Raw genomic sequence first — 20,328 nt, 5'->3', positions numbered from 1 at the left:
AGCTCCATGAAATAAAATCAGAAAGTCATCAAACAAACTCTTCCTAACACCATACTGGTTGTAGGAAGGATATTGAGCTGAAATCTAATATGGTTGTACCTGAGAGCGAGTTGTTTCATGTGTTTAAGGTTAAACTGGTGGGATTTTTATGGAGTCTTGTGTAGCTGGTAAGCCAAGTTTTTATCTGTACCTACATTTGTTAATTAAATCATGGTAAATAAAGGTTCTGAACCAAATGAGGCCACCTCCAGTATGAGTATCATAAATGGGTCAAAAATGGATCCGGGCCGGATGATGTGTTCTACAAACGGATCCGGGCCGGATGATGTATTCTACGAATGGATCCAAAACGGATCCGGGTCAGATGATGTGCTCTACGGACGAATCCAAAACAGATCCGGGCCAGATAATGTGTTCAACAAACTGATCCAAAATGGATCCGGGTCGGATGATTTGTTTATGAACGGATCCAAGGTGGATGCGGCACTTAATGAGTGTATCCGGATAGGGTACGAGCCAGATCTGATCTGGATCCATTCCGGATCCGTTCCGTTGTGCAAGTGGAATCCGATCCGGGTCCATTTTGAGGATCCGTTGCGAGGCCTACACTAGATCCGCAATGGATCTGGTCCGGGGTCCGGAGTTTGCTATCTGGATATACATTCCTAATACAAATCCAATATCCAAGATGGCCACTGTTGTGGGTTGTAAGATTGATTTAAAGACAAAATAGGCAGACACTTGGATCAGCTTCCGTTTTCTTGTTTACTTTCACTTTTGTTCTTTCTCCTTCCGTCACTCTGTCCAGCACATTTCAAACATACAGTCTTATAGCGCCCTCTGGTGCCCTTTCTATGCAATAACACAATTCAGTTTCATCAGCAGAACACAACAGCCACCTTAGCTAAAAGAGAAAAAAACATGATAATTCATCCATTTTTAGAGCGATTCAGCTGAAATCTGGTATGTTAGTAGCTGAGAGCAAATCCCAACACATAATACTGTCAAATCAAACTTTTAAATTAGCAGCAGCCTGTCAGTCCCCGTCAAATTTTCTCCAGGAACTTTCTAGTATTTATTCATTACTTTTTTCCTAAGGAAGGCCACATTATAGTGACCATGACTGATTTATGGCAGCAGTAAAGCATAAAACATCCAAAGGGGTAAATTCCTTTATAATGAGGGTCTGTCTCTCTCAGACTGAAATCTAAACATCTAGTTTCATTTAATAGTTAATATTTTGTGCTAATTAACCCGTTATGCTAGCAGTGTGATTTTTTTCCTGCTAGCTCGTGATTATAGCAAGGCTGCAGAATTGATGATTTTCATTTTTTTATATACACGTTTTTAATGTTTTTCTAAATTCTACACTGAAGGCACTGCAACCGTTGTAACATTTTCAGGCCATGAGAGAAAAGACTCGGCTCCCACCTGTAAAAGCCTGGTCGGGGATTTAAAAACCTCAGAGACAATTGTGAGGGCTATTTTGTTTGGGTTTAGCCGAAGTCATCTGAGACTGCGGTTCTCATTACGGGCCATCAGCGTGTTTGTCTTTTGGCTCCGAGCCACTCCCTTCAGCATTTTGCTCTTCCTGCTTTACTGTTTGATGCCAGCAGCAGACACTTTGCTTCACTGCAGCTTCAACAGACACAGCGATGAGAAAAACAACCACCAATAATGACATAACCCCCGCTTTTTTTTTTTTTACTCTCATGTAATTATTGCATCAAAACAACACGAGAACACACCACATGCATTGTGTCTTTATTAAGAATGTGCTGTTGTAGCATAGTTCAAGTGCCAGCTCATTAATATTATCATATATGAATAAAAATCCACAACATGCCAATAAGCACAAAGATTATAAAGCCCTGCGAGGGCTGGCTACATAATGCTAACTCATATCAACTAGAAAATGATCACAATATTGACATTTCTATCTGCAGGATACATACAATCGATTACTATTACAGTTACATTATAAGAAATAAATATATGCCGTTTTAACTGTTGCAGAAAATCTAAAGTCTGATTGAAAAAGGAACCCAAGTTGTTTGAAATCACAGTGAGATTCACGATAGATAAAGGTCAGAGGTTAGTTAAAAACACAGCAGGTATTAGAATAAGAAGAACAAAAAAAAAAAAAAGGTTTTAAAATTGTTTTTCCACTATAAAGCTAATCAAACTTTCTCAACCACAAAACCATGGTGCCCTTACAAACCAGTCGCCAACAAGAAATCTGTACACAACAAAACGGGCGACTGATATGACACTTTCTGGAGAAAAATCAACAGTTTGTGGCGGGTTTTTTTTTTAAGGGACATAAAAAGGCTACAATGTGTCCAGCTAAGAAGCACCCGTGGACAGAAACTGAGGTTGCATCTGTGGCGACAATAACAAGTGATTGGATTTGTTAACCAAATAACGATGCCCACGCACGCAATTTGAATTTGTGAGCACAGCAGGCAGGAGCATCTCGTTTGGATTGAGTTTAACGCAGCTTGATCTTTGACAAACGTCATAAAAAGAGTGGACGATGCAGGGAAACTGTGTTTTTGCTACGATGGGTTTTGGTTACTGAACCCTGTTCCCAGATCACAGTGGTAAGTGGTGTAGAGCAGATAAACTATAAAGTTGCTGGAGGAGATCGACGCAGTTCACGATCCTCATCCCGACACTGATGTGGTCAGCAGTCCCTTCATTTCTTGCATTTGGCACGTGTTTTCCTTGCAGTAAAGACTGTGCCTTCTGAGTGAGACTTCCCATAATCCTTTGCCATTTCAGCGCCCAGTCGTCGTAAGCCCCACTTTCATCCTCTTCCCCCCCTCCCCCATTCATGCTCAAACAGACGTGAGGCGTTTAAAAGTCACATTCTGAGACAAGAGGTTCAAAGTGTTTCTTCTCTGCGTGTGAAAAGGAGGAATCTCTGCTGTTTGATACCAGAGCATCAGTCTCTGCGTGTGTCTGAGAGGATCTGTTAGCAAGTTCGTTCAGTGATGGGTGGGCTTGGCATTTTGTTGGGAGCTGCATGTGGAGCTGGCTTCTTTGCTTTCTAGTCCCCCGAGTCTCATTCGTCCGTTTTCTCCCTTCTCGCCTCAGATTGAGAGCAGCATCATTTGGATGGTTTAATTTCTTCCATTACCATAAGGGACTGTACACATATTACAGAAATATAAGTTAGCACTGTGTGTCGGGAGCGTATTTGTCACAGGTCCAGGTAATGACTGGGCGGTAAAGGTGGTGGTGCAGGTGTAGGCCAGATGGTCAGTTGCCTTATCCGGATTCATCCTGTGTTGAAACTCAGGTTTTCACATTTACTAAAAAAAGAAGAGGCGTGTTAGTCAGAGCTACATATTCTGCAACTTCATCTGGATATATGAACTTTCACAGACCACAGAGGACAGTTACATCATGAGAAAAACAAGGGCTGCAGAGTCCCAGAGGTGTAAAACTCAACCTGCGTCTACAATTGGTCTTCTGGTTATTGAGCTAATGATCTCTTGGTCTAATGGGACCCAACAGGCAGAGCCAAAAGTACCAGCATAAACTGAAATGGGCTCAAATAAAAAGTGGGGGGAAATAGTTAAAGAGATAATTCAGTTTAGTTTAAGTGAGGTTTGTGGAAACATGGTAAACAGTCATTATCTTACCTGTCACCTGTATTGTCTGAGCACATTTATCACTTATTTGTAGATTTTTGATGATTCTGAAGCAATATTTGAATGTTATAGTGCTTCTACAAATAAATGCACAAAGGTTGTGCACTTGACCTCTGACCCCTGACTGTGTGTTAGAGGTGGAAATATTTAAGCACCTTACAATTTGATTTGGTTATGATTCAGAGGGCTTCTAAAAAACAATCACTGATGCATTTTGATTATCTTAAAATGTAAATGTCTTGTTTTACATAAATGAGCACTGATTTATAAATTTTCATGCCTAACAAAGACAGCACAATAACAAAAACCCTATTGATGATTTATTGAAGCTGCTGACCAACAGTTAGCACAAATGCTAACATAACATTGAAAACGCAAAAAACCCCAAAAAAACTATTATTGTGTTTATTACTGGAAATGTATACACAAATAAATTTACATCCATTGCATATTTAAATATGTACTTTTCAGGGTTCAGCAAAGAAAACATGAATATGGACTTGCTACGGTAGCTCTGCTAGGACAAACAGTGCTGCTTAGCAATTACTCTGCTGACTTTCTAGAAGCAGCGGAGCAAATTACTGGTGATAAAATCGATTTATTACTTTTGAAAATCTTTCCATCTTTCACACTGCCTTGCATCTAATAATAGATTTTACCTCTCGCGCCTACAAGATGTGTGCTCAGATAGCACATTAGATGTATTTACCTCTTTTTGGATCATTCAAAGTTCTATCTAGAACAGGTAAGATATTAAATGTTCATAATCTTTCCACAGAACTCCACTTCAAATCCTGTGAACTACAGCTGGGATTGATTTGACCTCTCATATAAAAGTTTCAGTACATATACTAGTCCCAACCTCTGCAAGTGACTGAAATAATCACTGTTTTGTTATCAGAATCCTTTTATTTAAAAGGTGCATTAAAATGTACATTTTTTTTTCCAGCTTGTTAACTTGTCAATAACTCACATGCTGATATACATTGTTTACATTCAGGAACAAGACTTTACATTTGGTACAAGCAAGCAGTGCGAGATGTAAAACAGACAATGGAGTACACATGTCACTCTACAGGAGAACAGAGGCATGCAGTGATTAAAGCTTACAATGTAGACTTGGGTTGGATTTAAAAGCGTGTTCTGTTCTTCATATTAATGTCATGAGTTATAGCCAGATTATGCTTACTATATTATAATGGAACAAATAGGGAATAAGAGGTTTTTGAGAAGGAAATATAAAAGAAGGACATAAGAGGGAAGAATCAACTGGACACAGATGCACAGAAGATAAAGAGGTGTTGCTTAAAGGTCAGATTTGGGACACTCACTAGCCAGGTTGACAATGCAGGCGATGATTATGATCGTTCCTCCTACTAGTGACACCACGGAGAGCATTTTGGCCACACGTCCCAACCGCACAGCGCCATCCAGGTTCCCCTGTTCCAGGCTGTTCTTGGACTAAAGGAGAAGATCAAACCACGTTGTTAGCTTCTAACGACATCATGTTTGTGCCATCTGCATGTCCTGCTCTTACCATGATGGAGTAGACGAAACCAACAATGTTAATGGGCCACACAGGACAGAAGCAGGCCAGCACGGACAGAAGGAGGTAGTCTTTGACCTTGGTCCGGTCTAACGGTGGGTTGGTGGCGATGCTGGAGTGACGAGAAATGGACGGCCTCGGGGAGAAGGCGGTGTAGCCAATGGAGCTCGCCCTGCTGCCCTTCCTGGTCTTGCCATGATGAGGGTAGGAGATGGAGTGTTGCCTTCTAGGAGGGGAGGAGATAACGGGAGAGGTGCTCTCTGCAGGCACAGCGTGGATCCCATTACCTGCACGTGAAAAGGACAAGGACAAGCAAAAGTTAATGTGTGTGTGTGCGCGCACGCTCTCCCTGGAGCTCATATGCAGTGGGAATTGACTTTCCCTGCACTAGCTGAGTAAGCAGCTGCATGACCCAACCTCTACTCACCCTCTGCCTCAGTATGAGGTCACACTCAGCGACTTACCGTTCTTCAGTTTCTCGTTGATGACTATCACGAGCTCTCCTTTGGATTTGCTGCGGGGGGGCCCTGTACTGGCCGGCCTGCTGCTGCTACTGTGGAGTTCTTCGCCTGTAGCTGATCGACATGGCACAAAGATGGGGGCTTGGCCTGAAACGGAGCCCTCCTGATCCAGCAAGGACGGTTGTTCCTCTCCTGACCAAGTGGCGGGAGCTGGCATCATGTTCACAGCCATTCCGTCAACAAAATTAGGCCTCTGGTTGAGGTCCATTGCTGAGTGTGTTGTTTGTAGTTACACCTGACAGAGCAGAAAATAATTGCAGTTAGAGCTGTAAAAAGATATTGCTCACTAGAGTCTGATTAAAGACAAATATTGTAGGAGCAGGGGGTGTTTATTTAAAGAAAATAAAACTTGTGTCTACCACGAGTTAACAGGAAAACGATTCTGCCATTAAACCCATTCTGTGTGTCTCAAAAGCACTAACTACATTAAAAAAATTAATACACTTTTATTATCTGCTGCAGATGTGCCTGTTATCCACATGCGGATGCTAATTTTTATTTAGATACACTTTTTTTCAAATATTTTTCCTAATTATTTTTTTTTGCATAATTATTTTAAATGCTTGGCAAACACACTTTGCATTGGAAATCTTTGTAAGTTTGACAGATTTTAAGATAAATTTGTAAATATATTTGGATAGGAGATATACTGCTTAATAAGACAGTGTTTGTTATTATTTGTAAAAATCAAATTTACCAGTAAAGAGCATTTTGTTATTAATTTACATAATTTAATAACATTTATATAAAATAATAATATACAACAATTTTATAACATAATTTTGGCCAAATTTACAAAGCTAAAGAAGAAATTAGCACCATATACAAAAATACAGATCTTTGCATTTGTCAAACTTTATTGGTAAATAAATAAAATCGAAAACTATCATATTGATATTTTTAAAACGTGCTTGCCATTTCAAAATAATTTAAACATGTTTGCCTTTCTGTTATATTTTAATTTAGATCAGGACTTTCAAAAATTATTGCTATTTTTAAATTTCAAAAACATTTTTATCTCCATCATTATGTCTTTTATATTTATCATACAACGTCATTATTTATATTTGCAACTGTTTGTAAACGCGTGTATTAATAAAGCTTACTTGTTTAAAAAAAATCTATTTTGGCGCGTGCTTGATGTTGCTGTGTACTGAGCATGCGCAAGAAACCAAAACAACAATGGCGTCAGGTTTTGTTTTTACCGGTTTTTAACGACCTTGTTGCCATTTGCCTGTGTGTTGCAATTGTTTATTTTACTAAAATCACTCAAATGAGTAACAACTTCGAATAAAACCAAGCACTACTATTTGAGAAATTCACAAGCTAGGTTAAAATTAACGAAGTTAAAGACTTTATCGCCACCTAACGGCGTTAAATTGCTATTTTAGCATTTTTGTTTCCTGTTGCGTTGGTCCAAGTTATAGACAAGTTGTGAGAATTACAGCAGTTCTGATGTGGTTTATTCATTTATTTATACAGCAGTTCAGAGCTGGTTTTATGTGTTCATAACATGTCCACACAGGCTACAGGGTTGCTGTGGAAACGACGTCAGCTTTCTAAACAGCGTAGCTACACCCGTGACGTAGCTTTGCAGCATTAAGAGCAGCTCGCAGCTTCGTTGTTTGTTCAGAGGCTTCCCCGAAGTGCCAGCGGACTATTCAATTGGACATCTGTCTAAGCTTGTTGTTCTCCACGGCCCTCGGCTAGCATCAGCATTGATTTCACTCAGCGCAGCCGAGACACGAAAGGACACATCTGTGAATAAATAAACAATAAATAAACTACCCACAAATAGGATTAGGATCCGATTCGGAGATTAAAATTCCAAAGAAATAGATTTGCAGCCTGAACCAAAGGATCTATAACGATTTACTCTCATGAATTAAATGAAGTCCAGGTCTGTTTACAGACAGAGGTGAACAGAATATCTACTACCCGTAAAAAAAAAAATCCAAATATTAATCCGTAATCCTCTTCGACATTCACCCTTTTATTTAACCACTTGTCATAATGCTGGATTGTAAACACTGAAACACGCCCCTGATTCAGTAAATAAAGCGTTAAATGTGTTCAGAATGAGAAATAAAAAAGGGAAAGGAGAAATAAACGGGTCACAATGACACAGGAGCACAAAGGCAGGGCACATGGAGGCTCCTTTGAAACCAAAGTGGCAGCCATGATCTCAGGCCAGGTGTGTACATTGCTTTATTCCACCATGTTGACACTAGTGAAGCAGCATTGTTGGAACAAAAGCTGCGGGAAGAGGTGAAGGACAAAAAGGGGGGGGGGGGGAAGCCCTGTGATGGAGGGAGGCAGCTCAGTAATTAGCTGCTGCTCATCGTTTGTTTTCAGATGGAGCTGATGCTAAACTGCAGCGATGAGCAGAAGAAAACAAGTCATACGTAAGAAATTAGGCTTCTTAAAACTAGAGCGTAAATAAAAACAAACTGACCTTTTTTAAATCACGTCTGTCTGATTACAGCTGGGCTGTCCCTGGCTTCGGCATCGTGGAAACCAATTCTCAAGTGGGAATAATAAAAAAAATCAGGCAAACATGTCCTTTCCCAGCTGGTGCGTTTACAAACGGGGGCTGTTTGTGTAAAATCCGAGCGCGCACAAGTGATGGATGCAGAGATGAGGCGCAGTGTGTGGATGGATGGAGCCTCCTGATGGCAGGGAGGTGTGGAACAATCCACCAGGCTGTGCAGAGGAGGAGGAGGGGAGAGCTGGAGCATCATCCTCTCCTTACTCCACTGAAAACACTTTCTAAACATGTAATATTTACTCACTGCTGCTGCACCAGCAGCTCCACAAAGGTGGAAACAGGACACCCACCAACCCCACCCCACAGATGCTGATTGATGACTTCATACCTCGCAGGGTAAGCAACATTGACATAAGGTTACTAAGATTTATTGCTCATATGAAATAAATAAAACCACTCGGTTCATGTGTGAGGTTTATTAAAAAACTCTGGTGGTGCGTCACCAGCAGGAATCACCACAACAAAAAATAGCACAAAAAAAAAAAAGGCATTGTGTAAAAGCTATTTACATTAAACAAGGCTTTATTGGAAGGAGGGAAAAAAAATAAAAATAAAAATCATTTTCCCATGGCACTCAGGATGTTCGCCTGCAATGAACAAAAGTACAAATGAGTTAATTCAAAAGCAACGTTATAAAAATAGTCTTTTTAGAGAGAAATGTTGAATGTTGTTCATAACTGCCTTGAATAAAAGGACTTCAGACTTTTTTAAATGGCAAAATTCAGAGGAAATGTAGAACAGTCAATAAGAATCAACTGCAGTTAAACTACACAATAAACTGATGTTATGCTGATTAGTACAAATCAGTTCAGTTTTCCCCCTTAGTGGAATAAAATTAGAATTTTAAACTAAAATAAAGAGCTTTTGAAATCAGCATATTGTTTAAATGCAACTAGCAACATTCATAAAGTCTCTGCAGTCGAGCACTTCAGGACCCCTTCAGGTGTTCAGGATATTTGTCAACGATCCAGCACAACCATCAATTAAATGAATCAAAATTCACGTCTTCCAAGGTTTAACGCTTAACAAATCTATCAAACTGGGGTTTATAATCATTGCCTCTGCTTACATTTGTTAAAATTTGGAGCAACACTTTGCAAATTTTACTGCTCGTCTGTTTCACACACTTCCAGTCTGAATAAAACCCTCTAAAATCCCTCCAGACTTTTCTTTTAGCATCAGCCATGCACATTTTATCTGTTCTTCTGCATACTGGCAGCTTCTCTCTGCAGGCAAGAACAAGGTGCTCACTACAGAATAACAGAAAATCTGATCTGGGTCCAGATCCAGACCACAGCCCCCCCACTATATAACTATACTTAGTATGACCTTTGAATAAAACCGGCCCATTTAAAATAGTTCTGAACAGTTTGGGGCGCCATCTGTCCCATAATGAAACTCGTCTTGTAACGTCACCTGTTTAAATTAAAATGAGACATCACTAAGTGGTCATTTTTTATTTTAAATGTATATTTAATCATTTTATTATTTAAAAAGCAAAGCAGAAATCAAACCTAGAGTCCACAAACCCATCAGTGGATGACAACAGTCATATTTTTTTTAAATATACAGTTTATAGGTAAACCTTTTGATACAAACTGAAAAACGTGATTCTTGAGGACTTGACTTACCTTGACAAAGGTGGAAAATCTCTTTTCCGTCATGCCCTCAACTTTTTTTAGATCTTCCAACTGCAAATATTAAGAACATCACTCATTACAAACCGTCAGGATGTGACACGCACAGATAAGCGTTTTCTGAACAGACCTCGGTGAATTGACCATGGATCTCCCTCCAGCCCAGAATGAGTTTAGCCTTCTTGTCCCCGATCTGCTGCAGACTTTTCAGCTCTTTGAGGCAGCCAGTGTTGAGAATATGCAGGATTTTCTCTTTGGACTGTTCCAGCAAAGGCGTGCCAAGTTGAGACACCCAGGAGTTCTGCTCTTTTGCGTTTTCTTTACCACCTGGGGCCTCACACAGGTCCTTTCTTCGTGATGCACACAGGCTCTTTTTTGATGACCACAAGCTGAGGCTGGAGCATGGACACTTGTAAGGGCTGGACCACAGCCTGCTGCTTATTGGTTTTTATGACATTTGGTTGTTTTCTTTGGAGGGGGGCTGAGCTCTTGAAGAGAGGCTCCTGTTTTAATCTCAACTTGTCTTCTGCCAACTTGGCCTCTCTCTCAAACTCCCTCTGCCTTTCTTTGAGCTCCTGCAAGAAGCAAAAATGTGAAACGATAAAAGAGAAAAAAGCTGATTGAACAATGGGACAAAAGGTTGAATACAAACAGAAGCTGTGACATATTAGCAAACCGACATGCTTTTTATACGACCGTGCTACTTCACCTGGATTTCTTTGCGAGACTGAGCCATGTCTTTCAGCACGCTCTGCCTGTCTTTGTCCTGGCAGCTCATTACTAGCTTCTCCAGAGCGATTAGTCTGTCCATTACAGATGGATCAGACAAACTGAAACAGAACCAAATCCAGAAAGGTGGGTAAATAATGAGGACAGGTCATACGACTGAGCTTTGAAACAAATGTCAAGTATCCTAGGCAGCTCAGATATGTACATTTGATAAAGACTGTGAAAAAGCAGCACGCTTCTCTCCAAGCAACTCCATAAACTATTCTTCAAACAAGTCTTAAAACTGGGCTCACCTGGGAACTTTGGACAAAGACATTTTTTGTCCAGACAAAGTCAGAGGTCTGACATAAAGTCTGTGTATCACTAACCTGTGGTAATGTGCTGAAGGCGAGGAACCATCCTCGTCGGCTCTTTTCTCGTCCTTCTGCTTCTTCTTGTTTGGCTCAGTGCCAGACGGCCCTGCCTCATGCTCTCCTCTGGACCGCTTCACTGGAGATCGAGGCAGAGTGAAAATTAACAGTTTAGTATTCAGTGCACTGTGGCGACAGTCTCAGATTCTCTGGTGGGAAGAAACTAGGAAAGCTGGCACACGAGTCAAGGTTGCACTGAGCGGACAGAAAAGGCAGAATGACTAAATGCATTTTTAAAAACAGATGAGCCATCTGAACAAAATAGTCGTCGCTCGCCGTTCACTGCATCGCAGGTTTTTGAAACATGGTTTTTCATAGTGTGTACAGTACATTCATCTCATCGTCCTAGTGGTTCAGAGCTGTTACATGGTCATCATTCTCTGGGATACAACTTAGATGTGCTCTACTAAAACATCACGACAAATTCTGACCTACTGGTAATTTCTATACCAGTTCTGTTAAGTTTGGAGACCAAAGGCCTTAAATTCCTCTAAGGAATGCTAAATCTCTTGCTGCTGTTATTTGTAGCTGTTCTGATCCAACACAGAAAATGATTATTTCCTGAAAGTTTAAAATCAGTTCACTGGTTTGTGACTTATTTTGAAGAGCACATTTGACTCAAATAGTTAATGGGAAGCAGACACAGGCAAAAGCATCATCCAGCGTTGCTGTAATGGCGCCGGGCAATAATTACAAATCCAGTCCAACTCACCTGGCAGCACAGGCACAGTCACGGTTTCACGTGTGAAAGGCTTGTTCACTATGAGCTTGGATTTGGCTGCAAAGTTCAGGGCACTAAAAGTGTCAAAATAATATGCATACTCTGGTGCGATGTTAGTAATCATGACAGAGTGTGCTGAGCCTCCCAGAGAATCCTGCAGCAGCCGGGTCAGTTTACTGTCTCTGTATGGCACACGGCCAGACGTGCCAGAGTTGAGGGCGTCCACCACTTTGCTGAGTGTGAAGAGGGACAGGTTGATGGCTCCACTCTCCTTCAGACGGATGCCCTGGTTTCCAGTGCGGCGATTGTCCTCCGACCCAGCCAAGTCTACCAAGTACAGCTTTCCTGTCTGCTGCCGGTGGGGTAAGGCTCGTCGAGTCCGTACAACCTGATTGATTTGAGAGATCATGAGAAGGGGACAAAACCGGAAAGACAGAAAGTTAGATGAAAAGTGACAAAAAGCAAATTTCACAAATCTTTTTCATAAATCTCATAAATATTTTGTAAGAGAAATTCAAACTGACGTGTAAAAAAAATTACAATCTTGGTTGCAATATAAAACCCTATAAAAAAAGACAAGTTAAGAAAAAGCACATGTTTGTACCTCTCCTGGTAAAGTCCCAAAAAGCACAATAGTTATTGGGATTGTCACAGAAGAGATTTGATTTTAGCACCAGCTACCAAATCCTGGTCTACTGCACAGAGACCATGACCTGCTAAGATGCTGTTTCTCTGCCTTACTTAAACGTGGAGCAGCTCAACAAAAACATTTCTCAGTTTGTTGAACGATTGCTGACAAACCTTGATAAGAAGAATAGCGTGACTGCGACTGGAGCGCTGGTTTAGTTTGGTAGAAGCAGTGGTACGATTGAGGGTGGCGGGGACAAAGTGTTGGTCAAAATCTGAGAAGGAGGAGATGATTGTGTGGGTGAGACCGGGGATTAAAATGTTCTTGTCTTTGTCCTCTCTGATGGGCAAATCCTGGGAGTTTGGAGACAGAAGATCAAGAACCTGAGAAAACAAGAGATTAAAGTTGTGAGGGATTACACAAATCCATTTTTCAAACATTAGGACATATAATAAAGTTGTGCACATAAATTACATTTCAAAGTTCAGGCTATACAGTTATGAAGTATTGAGAACAAGTTGAATAAAATGTATCCAGTTCAGCATAAACTAAACAAGAAGCTATCATTATTTCATGTTTGAGTAAATAAATACAAATGATAAATAATCTGCAGGCGGTCGCAGGTCAAATTCCTCTGCAGTAACCTGGCATTTCCAGCCAGTCTGCAGGGACGAAACACAACACCCAGGCGGACATTTAAATTGTGCTGAACGGTCAGAGCACAGAGCTGCAAGAACGAGCCCAATGCTAAAATAAACACAGAGGTTCCAAAACAGATGGACAAATCCATGAATAGATAAAATAAATAAATTCAGTCCCTGCAGCAGCTGTCTGCTCAAACTCAGACCTTCTGTTTGAAACTGACTGAAAGTTACTAAATTAATTTGTGCATTGAAATCTCATTCAGTCTCATTTATAGGAAATGCATATGTTGGAAATAAATAGCTAGTAGAACTAGAAAAATGTTTAAAAAAAACAAAACAAAAAAACATTGCAGTTAGAAGTGTAATTGCAAATATTTTGTAGGAAACAATAAAAAAAAAAAACACCCAAAAGAATAAATAAAAACCGTGCTGGACATAAACAGACCTCCTCACAATCTTTGTGCTTCAAAAGAAAAGTACCATTCTTTTAAGAAACATGCACATCAAAGATCAAATAGTTGGTGCTCAGTATGTGTTTGGGATGACTCTCAGCTACTACCACACCAATATTTAGCCAAAAACTGTAAAATGACCAGCATTTGCTGCTAACTGCTAAGAGGAGTTAGTTGTGGTGGCCATCATTAATCAAGTTAACTCCAAAAGATAATCATTTGTAGCTACTGATCAGGGATATATCTAAACTAATTGACTGAATATCCTTAAGCAAATCATGGCTTCGTTCTAATGTTTGTGTACGACTGTGATATAGAAATTATTATTTTAATGCTTTTATGTCAATCTAGACCTATATTACACTTATTTAAACACACTTATACAACGTGTTATTCACATATTAGGGATTGTATTTTGTATTATGTGTTCAAACATATACTTTGTGTGTGTGTGTTGCTTATAATATTTAGACACTCTTTGATGGTTTGCAGAAGGGACGAGGAGTGCTCTTTAGGAATGCTTTAATAAGCATTAGGAGTGCTCTTGACCTGGAAGCTTTGGCCCGCTTTTACGGTCACAGGCGCTCCTTAAAGGATGAGCCATCGCTTTTGATGATGGTTTAATTAGATCCGTTGTTCTGGTAACCATCAAACTTGCTTTGATCTGCTCTCACGCGATCAGGGAAGCCTTTATAAGAAATGTATCAGACAACAGAGAGTTGGAAGTCCGGTGTGGATCAGCACGCGCTGAATGCCATGCACCAATTTTGATGTGATTCTTCTTTACCTGGGTCGAAAACGACTTCCCGGCCAGTGTCACGGTGAGAAGTTCTTTCATATCAATCTGTGTTAAGAGTGTACGAGTGTACATGTTTGTTTTTTGCTCGGTTGTTCTCTGTGGCAGGATAATAAAGGACACTAATTTATCCTAGCAGTGACAGCTTTTGTCTTTTATTTTTTCCTTCTGGTCTGAATATCTGTGCCGACCGTTTCACGAGCCCTTTTGATAAAGAATTTCATAATACAGACTGAAGTCAGAGCTGTTTAGTGAAATGTAACCAATGTCTAAACGCTGCATCCTTTATAAACCAATGAAGACGTAATGTGTCTCATGTCTGACAAGTGCTATACATGCTGTACCTTCTCATTGTAAATCTCCAAGTAAGACATGCCAATGCTGTAGTCCCATCCTTCATGTTCATCCTTAGCATTGACCAGTTTGAAAACCTCTCCGACAGCGCGAGGGATGACACCAGGTTGCTCCGCACTTCCCAACATGGTGTGGGTTTTTCCTATGAAGAAGATCATGTGTGTTAGGAGAGAAAATGGGGGTAAATTAAATCTCTGAGATATTTTGCTAATAGTTAATGGCAAAGTTTTACACAAAGATAGAGCATTAAGTAGCACAAGCTCAGCTACTACCACACAAAATTTTAGGCCTTTTTTTTTTTTTTAAAGCTCTATTAAAATTAGTCCAGTGGTTCATGAGGTATTTTGCAAAGACACAAAAACATTGTTGTTTTTAGACAAACTGGTGCTTGAACGTACCAGCTCCTGTGGGGCCATAAGCAAACACACTGGCATTTTGTCCATTCAGTACGTGTGGTAAAATAATTTTCACTGAAGAGAGGAAAACCTCTTGCTGTGTCGTGTGCTCTCCATGGAAAACGTCGAAGCTGAAACGACAAAGAAACCACTGTTAATGTTTGACTGAAACCATTTGCCTTGTTGGGGTAGCGGGGCATCAAGACGGCCAGACTGACTGGTATTTTACGGTCTCTGTTGCATTTCTCCAGTTGATTATTTCCAGGTTCTGGGAGTCCAGGCCTCTCACACACGGTCCCTCGCCCTTCTCATCTTGTTTGCTCATGTAGGGTCGCAGACGAACCGCTACTCGAACCCGAGAGGTTTTCTTGTTTGCGCCATCGGACCCCGTCACACGCTGCGCCATCTTTCTTTTTCTCAGCTCCTCAAAACAAAGGCCTGGATAATCAAACGTATAGTTAGCATGCTGTGTTACACAAGAATTTATTCGTAGGATAAAAAGCAGCAAATGCACGCAAGCTGTTTTAAATAACACAATCTAGATTTTCAGTTACATTTCATTCAATTAGCTAATCTTTCAGCTGCTCCCCTCGGGGTCGCCACTCGCACGAAGACAACCATTAGCTACATATTAACGTTTTCAACCGGACATTGCTAGTTAAAGCTTTTCTTTGTTTATAAGTTTTATGAGCTTACCGATATCAAGAAGAAAAAAAAACTTCTTTATATAAAGATGAATTATCGCTCGGGATTCACTTTAAACCACGTCGTAAGCTCCATCTCCTCCTTTTAAATGGCGGTCGGTTGTACAACTTCTAACCGAACTCTTTTCAAACAGAGAGCGCTCTTACCGGAAATGGTTATGAACCAATCAGAACTCGCGTACACTCACGCGCCTTTTGCATATTTGTAGATTTGATAATGCAATCATTATAAGTATAAAGTTCTGCTACTTAGACCTGATGAAGCGACTTAGCGTAAAAAGTGAAGCCAAATACATTATTTATTGCTAAATGACATTAGTTGTTAATGCCTTGCGCATATAACAGGAAGTTGCGTCAGGTTAAGATCAAAACATCATTCGCGCTTTACATTTCAACGTTGGTTGGAAGAGGTCTTGAGAAGTAATTTCCGTGCAGGATTTTCTTGGCGTGAGGCGGTTTTTGGAGGGAGGAGGAGGATTTGTTTTCTGAAGTTGGTCTAAAGTTAAAATTTAAAAAATAAGAGGTAAAAGTGCATCTGGAGGAGAAGGTAGGCGCTGGACACAGTTGGCGGATTTGCATAAACTGAGCTCTGAATGCAACATTATGGCTTCCTCATCAGGAGGAAATAGTGGAGATGAAATGGAGTGGACAATGGCAAATACAGCAAAAATGAAAAGAATTCAAAGGAAAAGACAAGAAAGAGATAGGAGCTGGTCACAAGAAAGTGACTCAAGAATAGAAATGAGCAAAAAGTCAAAATCTAATCCCAGTCCAAGCAATCAAACACAGGTGAAATCAATCAGGGAAGAGGAACTGAAAGTAATCATAGAATTTAAACAAGAAGGAAAATGTTTTCATCCGATTAAACTAACTAAAGGCATAGAGGAAAAAATGGGAGAAATCAAGTTAGCCAGATTAATAAACAATAGAAAAGTTCTCATTCACGCAATAAATAAAAAACAGCAGGAGAAGATATTGAAAATGACAACACTGATGGGAGAAGAAATTAAAACATACATACCAGGTTCTAATATTAAACTAAAAGGGGTGATTTCAAGAGTTCCAGTAGAAATGACTGTAGAGGACATTAAACAAGAAATCAAAGGAGGAAAAGTAACAGGCGCAACAAGGATTAAAACCAAGAAAGATGGAATCATCAAAGAAACTATGTCGATTATACTACAGTTCGAAAACTCAGTACCGGAATGTGTGCAGCTGGGTTATGTAAATTTCAGGGTAAGAGAATACATTCCCAATCCAATAAGGTGCTATATATGCCAAAGAATGGGGCATGTTGCAAAAGAATGTAAAGGAAAAATAAGGTGTGCAAGATGTGGAGGTCCACATGAGTATGGTAAATGTGAAAAAGATTCGAAGGTTAAATGCTGTAATTGTGGAGGAGAGCACAGTGCTGCATATGGGGGATGTGTAGTTCAGAGAGAAGCAAGAGAAGCACAACGAATTAAAATAACCGAAAAAATAACATACGCAGAAGCATTGAAGAGGGTAAGAAAAGTAGAAACGAAAGAAATGAGAAATGTTGAAATAGATCAGAGATACTCGGAACAAAGTGCTAATAACCAACAGAGCACATCACTATTACAACCAATAGAACAAATCACAAATGTACAGTAGATGACAAATCAATGATTGTAGAAAAAGAAAAGTTTGTGGCATTCATATGTCATATTATCAACGTAACTATCCAAATGAAAAAGAAAAGTGATAAAATAAAAACAGTAGTAGCAGCTGCAGGAAAATTTTTGGACATGAAAGAATTACAAGCAGATCAGATTCATTCTCTGTTAAATTCAGTTGAATCATCAGGAAACAGCCAAGGAAAGGAATAGGATGGTCTTTCATATTCTACAATGGAATGCTAGGAGTATTATTGCTAATGGACAAGAACTTAAAAAAATTATTTATGAATTAAAAGTAGCTCCAGACATAATATGTATACAGGAAACATGGTTAAAACCCATTTTAGAATTTAAAATACAGGGCTACGATTCAGTAAGGAAAGACAGAACTGTCGGAAATAGAGGAGGAGGGTGTGCTACTTTTATTAAAAAAGGAATAGCATATAAGGAAATTGCCAACAACTCAGAATATGAATGTGTGATTATAGAAATATACAATCTAAAAAGTATTGGTCATCTTAGAGTAGTAAATTATTACAACCCATGTAAAACAATAGAAAAGGATATGTTTAAAGAATTAACTGGAAATATACTCAGGAAAGAAATATGGTGTGGAGACTTTAACGCATACAATAGCCTGTGGGGTAGTAGCACAACAGATTATAATGGCAATATAATAGAAGAATGGATGGATGACAGATCAATGGTTTGTTTGAATGATGGACAAGGAACAAGAGTTAATATCAATAATGGAACAGTTTCCTGTATAGATTTAACAATAGTATCAGATTCTCTAGTTAAATCATGTGAATGGGGTGTGAACGGAGACTCAACTCTGGGAAGCGATCACTTTACGATTAGTACAATGTTAAATGACAATTTGAAAAATCAAAACGAATTATCTGAAACTAGATGGTGCTTTAAGAAAGCTGATTGGGACAAGTTTAAGATAATTTGTGAGAAGTTCAACCATTTAGTAAATCTTACAGGAAATGTAGAAGAATGCAATGCCAAGGTAACAGACCACATTTTAGATGCAGCAAACTCTAGCATTCCTAAAGTAGTTATGAAAAGTAGGATAAAAATTGAACCTTGGTGGACGGAAGAATGCAGTAAAGCAATTAAAGAGAGAAATAAAGCTCTAAAAACATTACGGCAAAATATGAATTGCGGTAACCTTATAGATTTCAAAAGGAAAAGAGCAATAGCTCGTAGGATTATCAAGGAGGCAAAAAAGAAATCGTGGAGGGACTACTGTTCAACAATAGGATATAAAATAAATATTAATCAGGTTTGGTCGATGTTTAAAAAAATGAATGGAAAGAGAAGTGAAGTGAAAATTCCAGCACTAATTAAAAATAACGAAATAAAGGTTTCCAATAAAGATAAGGCGGATTCTCTGGGAGAGGCGTTTGTTAATATCAATAATGGGGATCATCTGGAACAAAAGCATAGGCAACAGAAGGAACTAAAACTCAAATCATTTAAAAAAGTAGGACAAAAGAAAAATAAATCAAGATTAACACTAGACGAACAACTAACAATGAAAGAAATTAAAATTGCATTAAAAGACACAAGAAATGCGGCGCCAGGAGAAGATAATATATGTTATATCATGTTAAAACATCTACCAGAAACAACTTTAAGTATAATATTGAAATTATTTAACAAAATATGGGAAGAAGGAACAATACCTCAGAGTTGGAAAAGAGCCATCATTTTACCATTTAATAAACCGGGGAAGGACCCAACAAACACAGACAATTATAGACCAATAGCATTGACATCTCACTTATGTAAATTGATGGAAAAAGTACTAATTAATAGATTGTTATATATCGTTGAAAAAAGAGAACTTGTCAATAAGTATCAGAGCGGATTTAGAACAGGTAGATCCACAGTGGATGCTCTAGTTAGAGTATGTTCAGATATTGAGAAAACTCTGAAAATGAAAGAAATTATGATTATAGTATTCTTGGATATTGAAAAAGCGTATGACTCAATGTGGAGAGAAGGACTTCTTATAAAATTGGAACAAATGGGAATAGATGGGAGGATGTACAACTGGATCTCCAGCTTCTTGAAGGAAAGGTCAATAAGAGTTAAAGTAGGGGGTGAACTATCAAGAGATTATAAAGTAGAAAACGGCACTCCTCAAGGAAGTGTAATTAGTCCAGTACTATTTAATTTAATGATTAACGACATGTTTGCAAATCTGGATAGGGGTATTAGATCTGCATTATATGCAGATGATGGAGCTATATGGATGAGGGGTAGAAATTCTCCTCATATAGCTAAATGTATAAGAAAAGCAATAAATCAGATAGAGAAATGGTCTTATGAATGGGGTTTTAAATTGTCAGTAAACAAAACCAACTACATGGTGATTACTCACAAAAAGAAGATCAATATTGGTCATTTCTTATTATATGGGCAACAGCTGAAAAGGGTTAATGAATTTAAATATTTAGGTATATGGTTAGACAGTGCGTATACATGGCAAACACATTTGAATGAGATGGAAACTAAGTGTAAAAAAGTAATAAATTTAATGAAAGCAGTGGCAGGAAATAATTGGGGAGCTGATAAAATATCTTTATTAAATATCTACAGAGCTCTAATGAGATCGACACTGGACTATGGATGTATAGTTTATGGAGCAGCTACAAAATCTAAACTTCAAAAATTAGATAGACTACAATCCAGAGCACTACGGGTGTGCACAGGAGCGATTAAAACGACACCCATAAATGCAATTCTTGTAGAAACAGGGGAAACGCCATTAGAAATGAGAAGAATAAAACTGTCACTATCATACTGGATCAAACTTAAAGGAAATAAAGAAGGAAATCCAGCAGCTATGACTATACAGAACTGTTGGGAGTACGACAAATATCAAGGAAGAGGATTTGGATGGAAAATAAATAAATTAGCAGAAATTTAT

At 39.1% G+C, this 20,328-nt stretch overlaps 2 protein-coding genes across 3 annotated transcripts; both read right to left on the bottom strand.

Moving 5' to 3' along the window:
* Window positions 1–1,747: 1,747 nt before the first annotated feature.
* Window positions 1,748–8,420, bottom strand: prrt2 (proline-rich transmembrane protein 2). 2 transcript variants are annotated; one of them, XM_037691417.1, is made up of 5 exons: window positions 8,182–8,420; window positions 5,670–5,961; window positions 5,197–5,492; window positions 4,991–5,120; window positions 1,748–3,317 (listed from the first exon to the last, which is right to left on the bottom strand). In XM_037691417.1, exons 2-5 carry the CDS (start codon window positions 5,932–5,934, stop codon window positions 3,301–3,303), a joined length of 708 nt encoding a protein of 235 aa, XP_037547345.1. In that variant the 5' UTR covers window positions 5,935–5,961; window positions 8,182–8,420; the 3' UTR covers window positions 1,748–3,300. The 2 variants fall into 2 exon arrangements, with proteins under 2 accessions (XP_037547345.1, XP_037547344.1); XM_037691416.1 differs by lacking the exon at window positions 1,748–3,317 and having other exon boundaries at window positions 4,737–5,120.
* Window positions 8,421–8,831: 411 nt separating this feature from the next.
* kif22 (kinesin family member 22) lies at window positions 8,832–15,829 on the bottom strand. The gene is given in 12 exon segments (XM_037690884.1): window positions 8,832–8,861; window positions 9,906–9,965; window positions 10,042–10,258; window positions 10,260–10,486; window positions 10,621–10,741; window positions 11,009–11,129; window positions 11,763–12,159; window positions 12,573–12,782; window positions 14,636–14,787; window positions 15,044–15,171; window positions 15,259–15,478; window positions 15,737–15,829. Coding segments are annotated over 11 exon segments (1,851 nt in total). The 5' UTR covers window positions 15,447–15,478; window positions 15,737–15,829.
* Between the last annotated feature and the right edge of the window lie 4,499 nt (window positions 15,830–20,328).

Source organism: Nematolebias whitei, chromosome 17, assembly GCF_014905685.2.
Source record: "Nematolebias whitei isolate Nwh7 chromosome 17, NemWhi1, whole genome shotgun sequence".
Taxonomy (NCBI): domain Eukaryota; kingdom Metazoa; phylum Chordata; class Actinopteri; order Cyprinodontiformes; family Rivulidae; genus Nematolebias; species Nematolebias whitei.
Note: the sequence above shows the minus strand (reverse complement) of the source record. Positions and strands in the feature narration are given on the sequence as shown.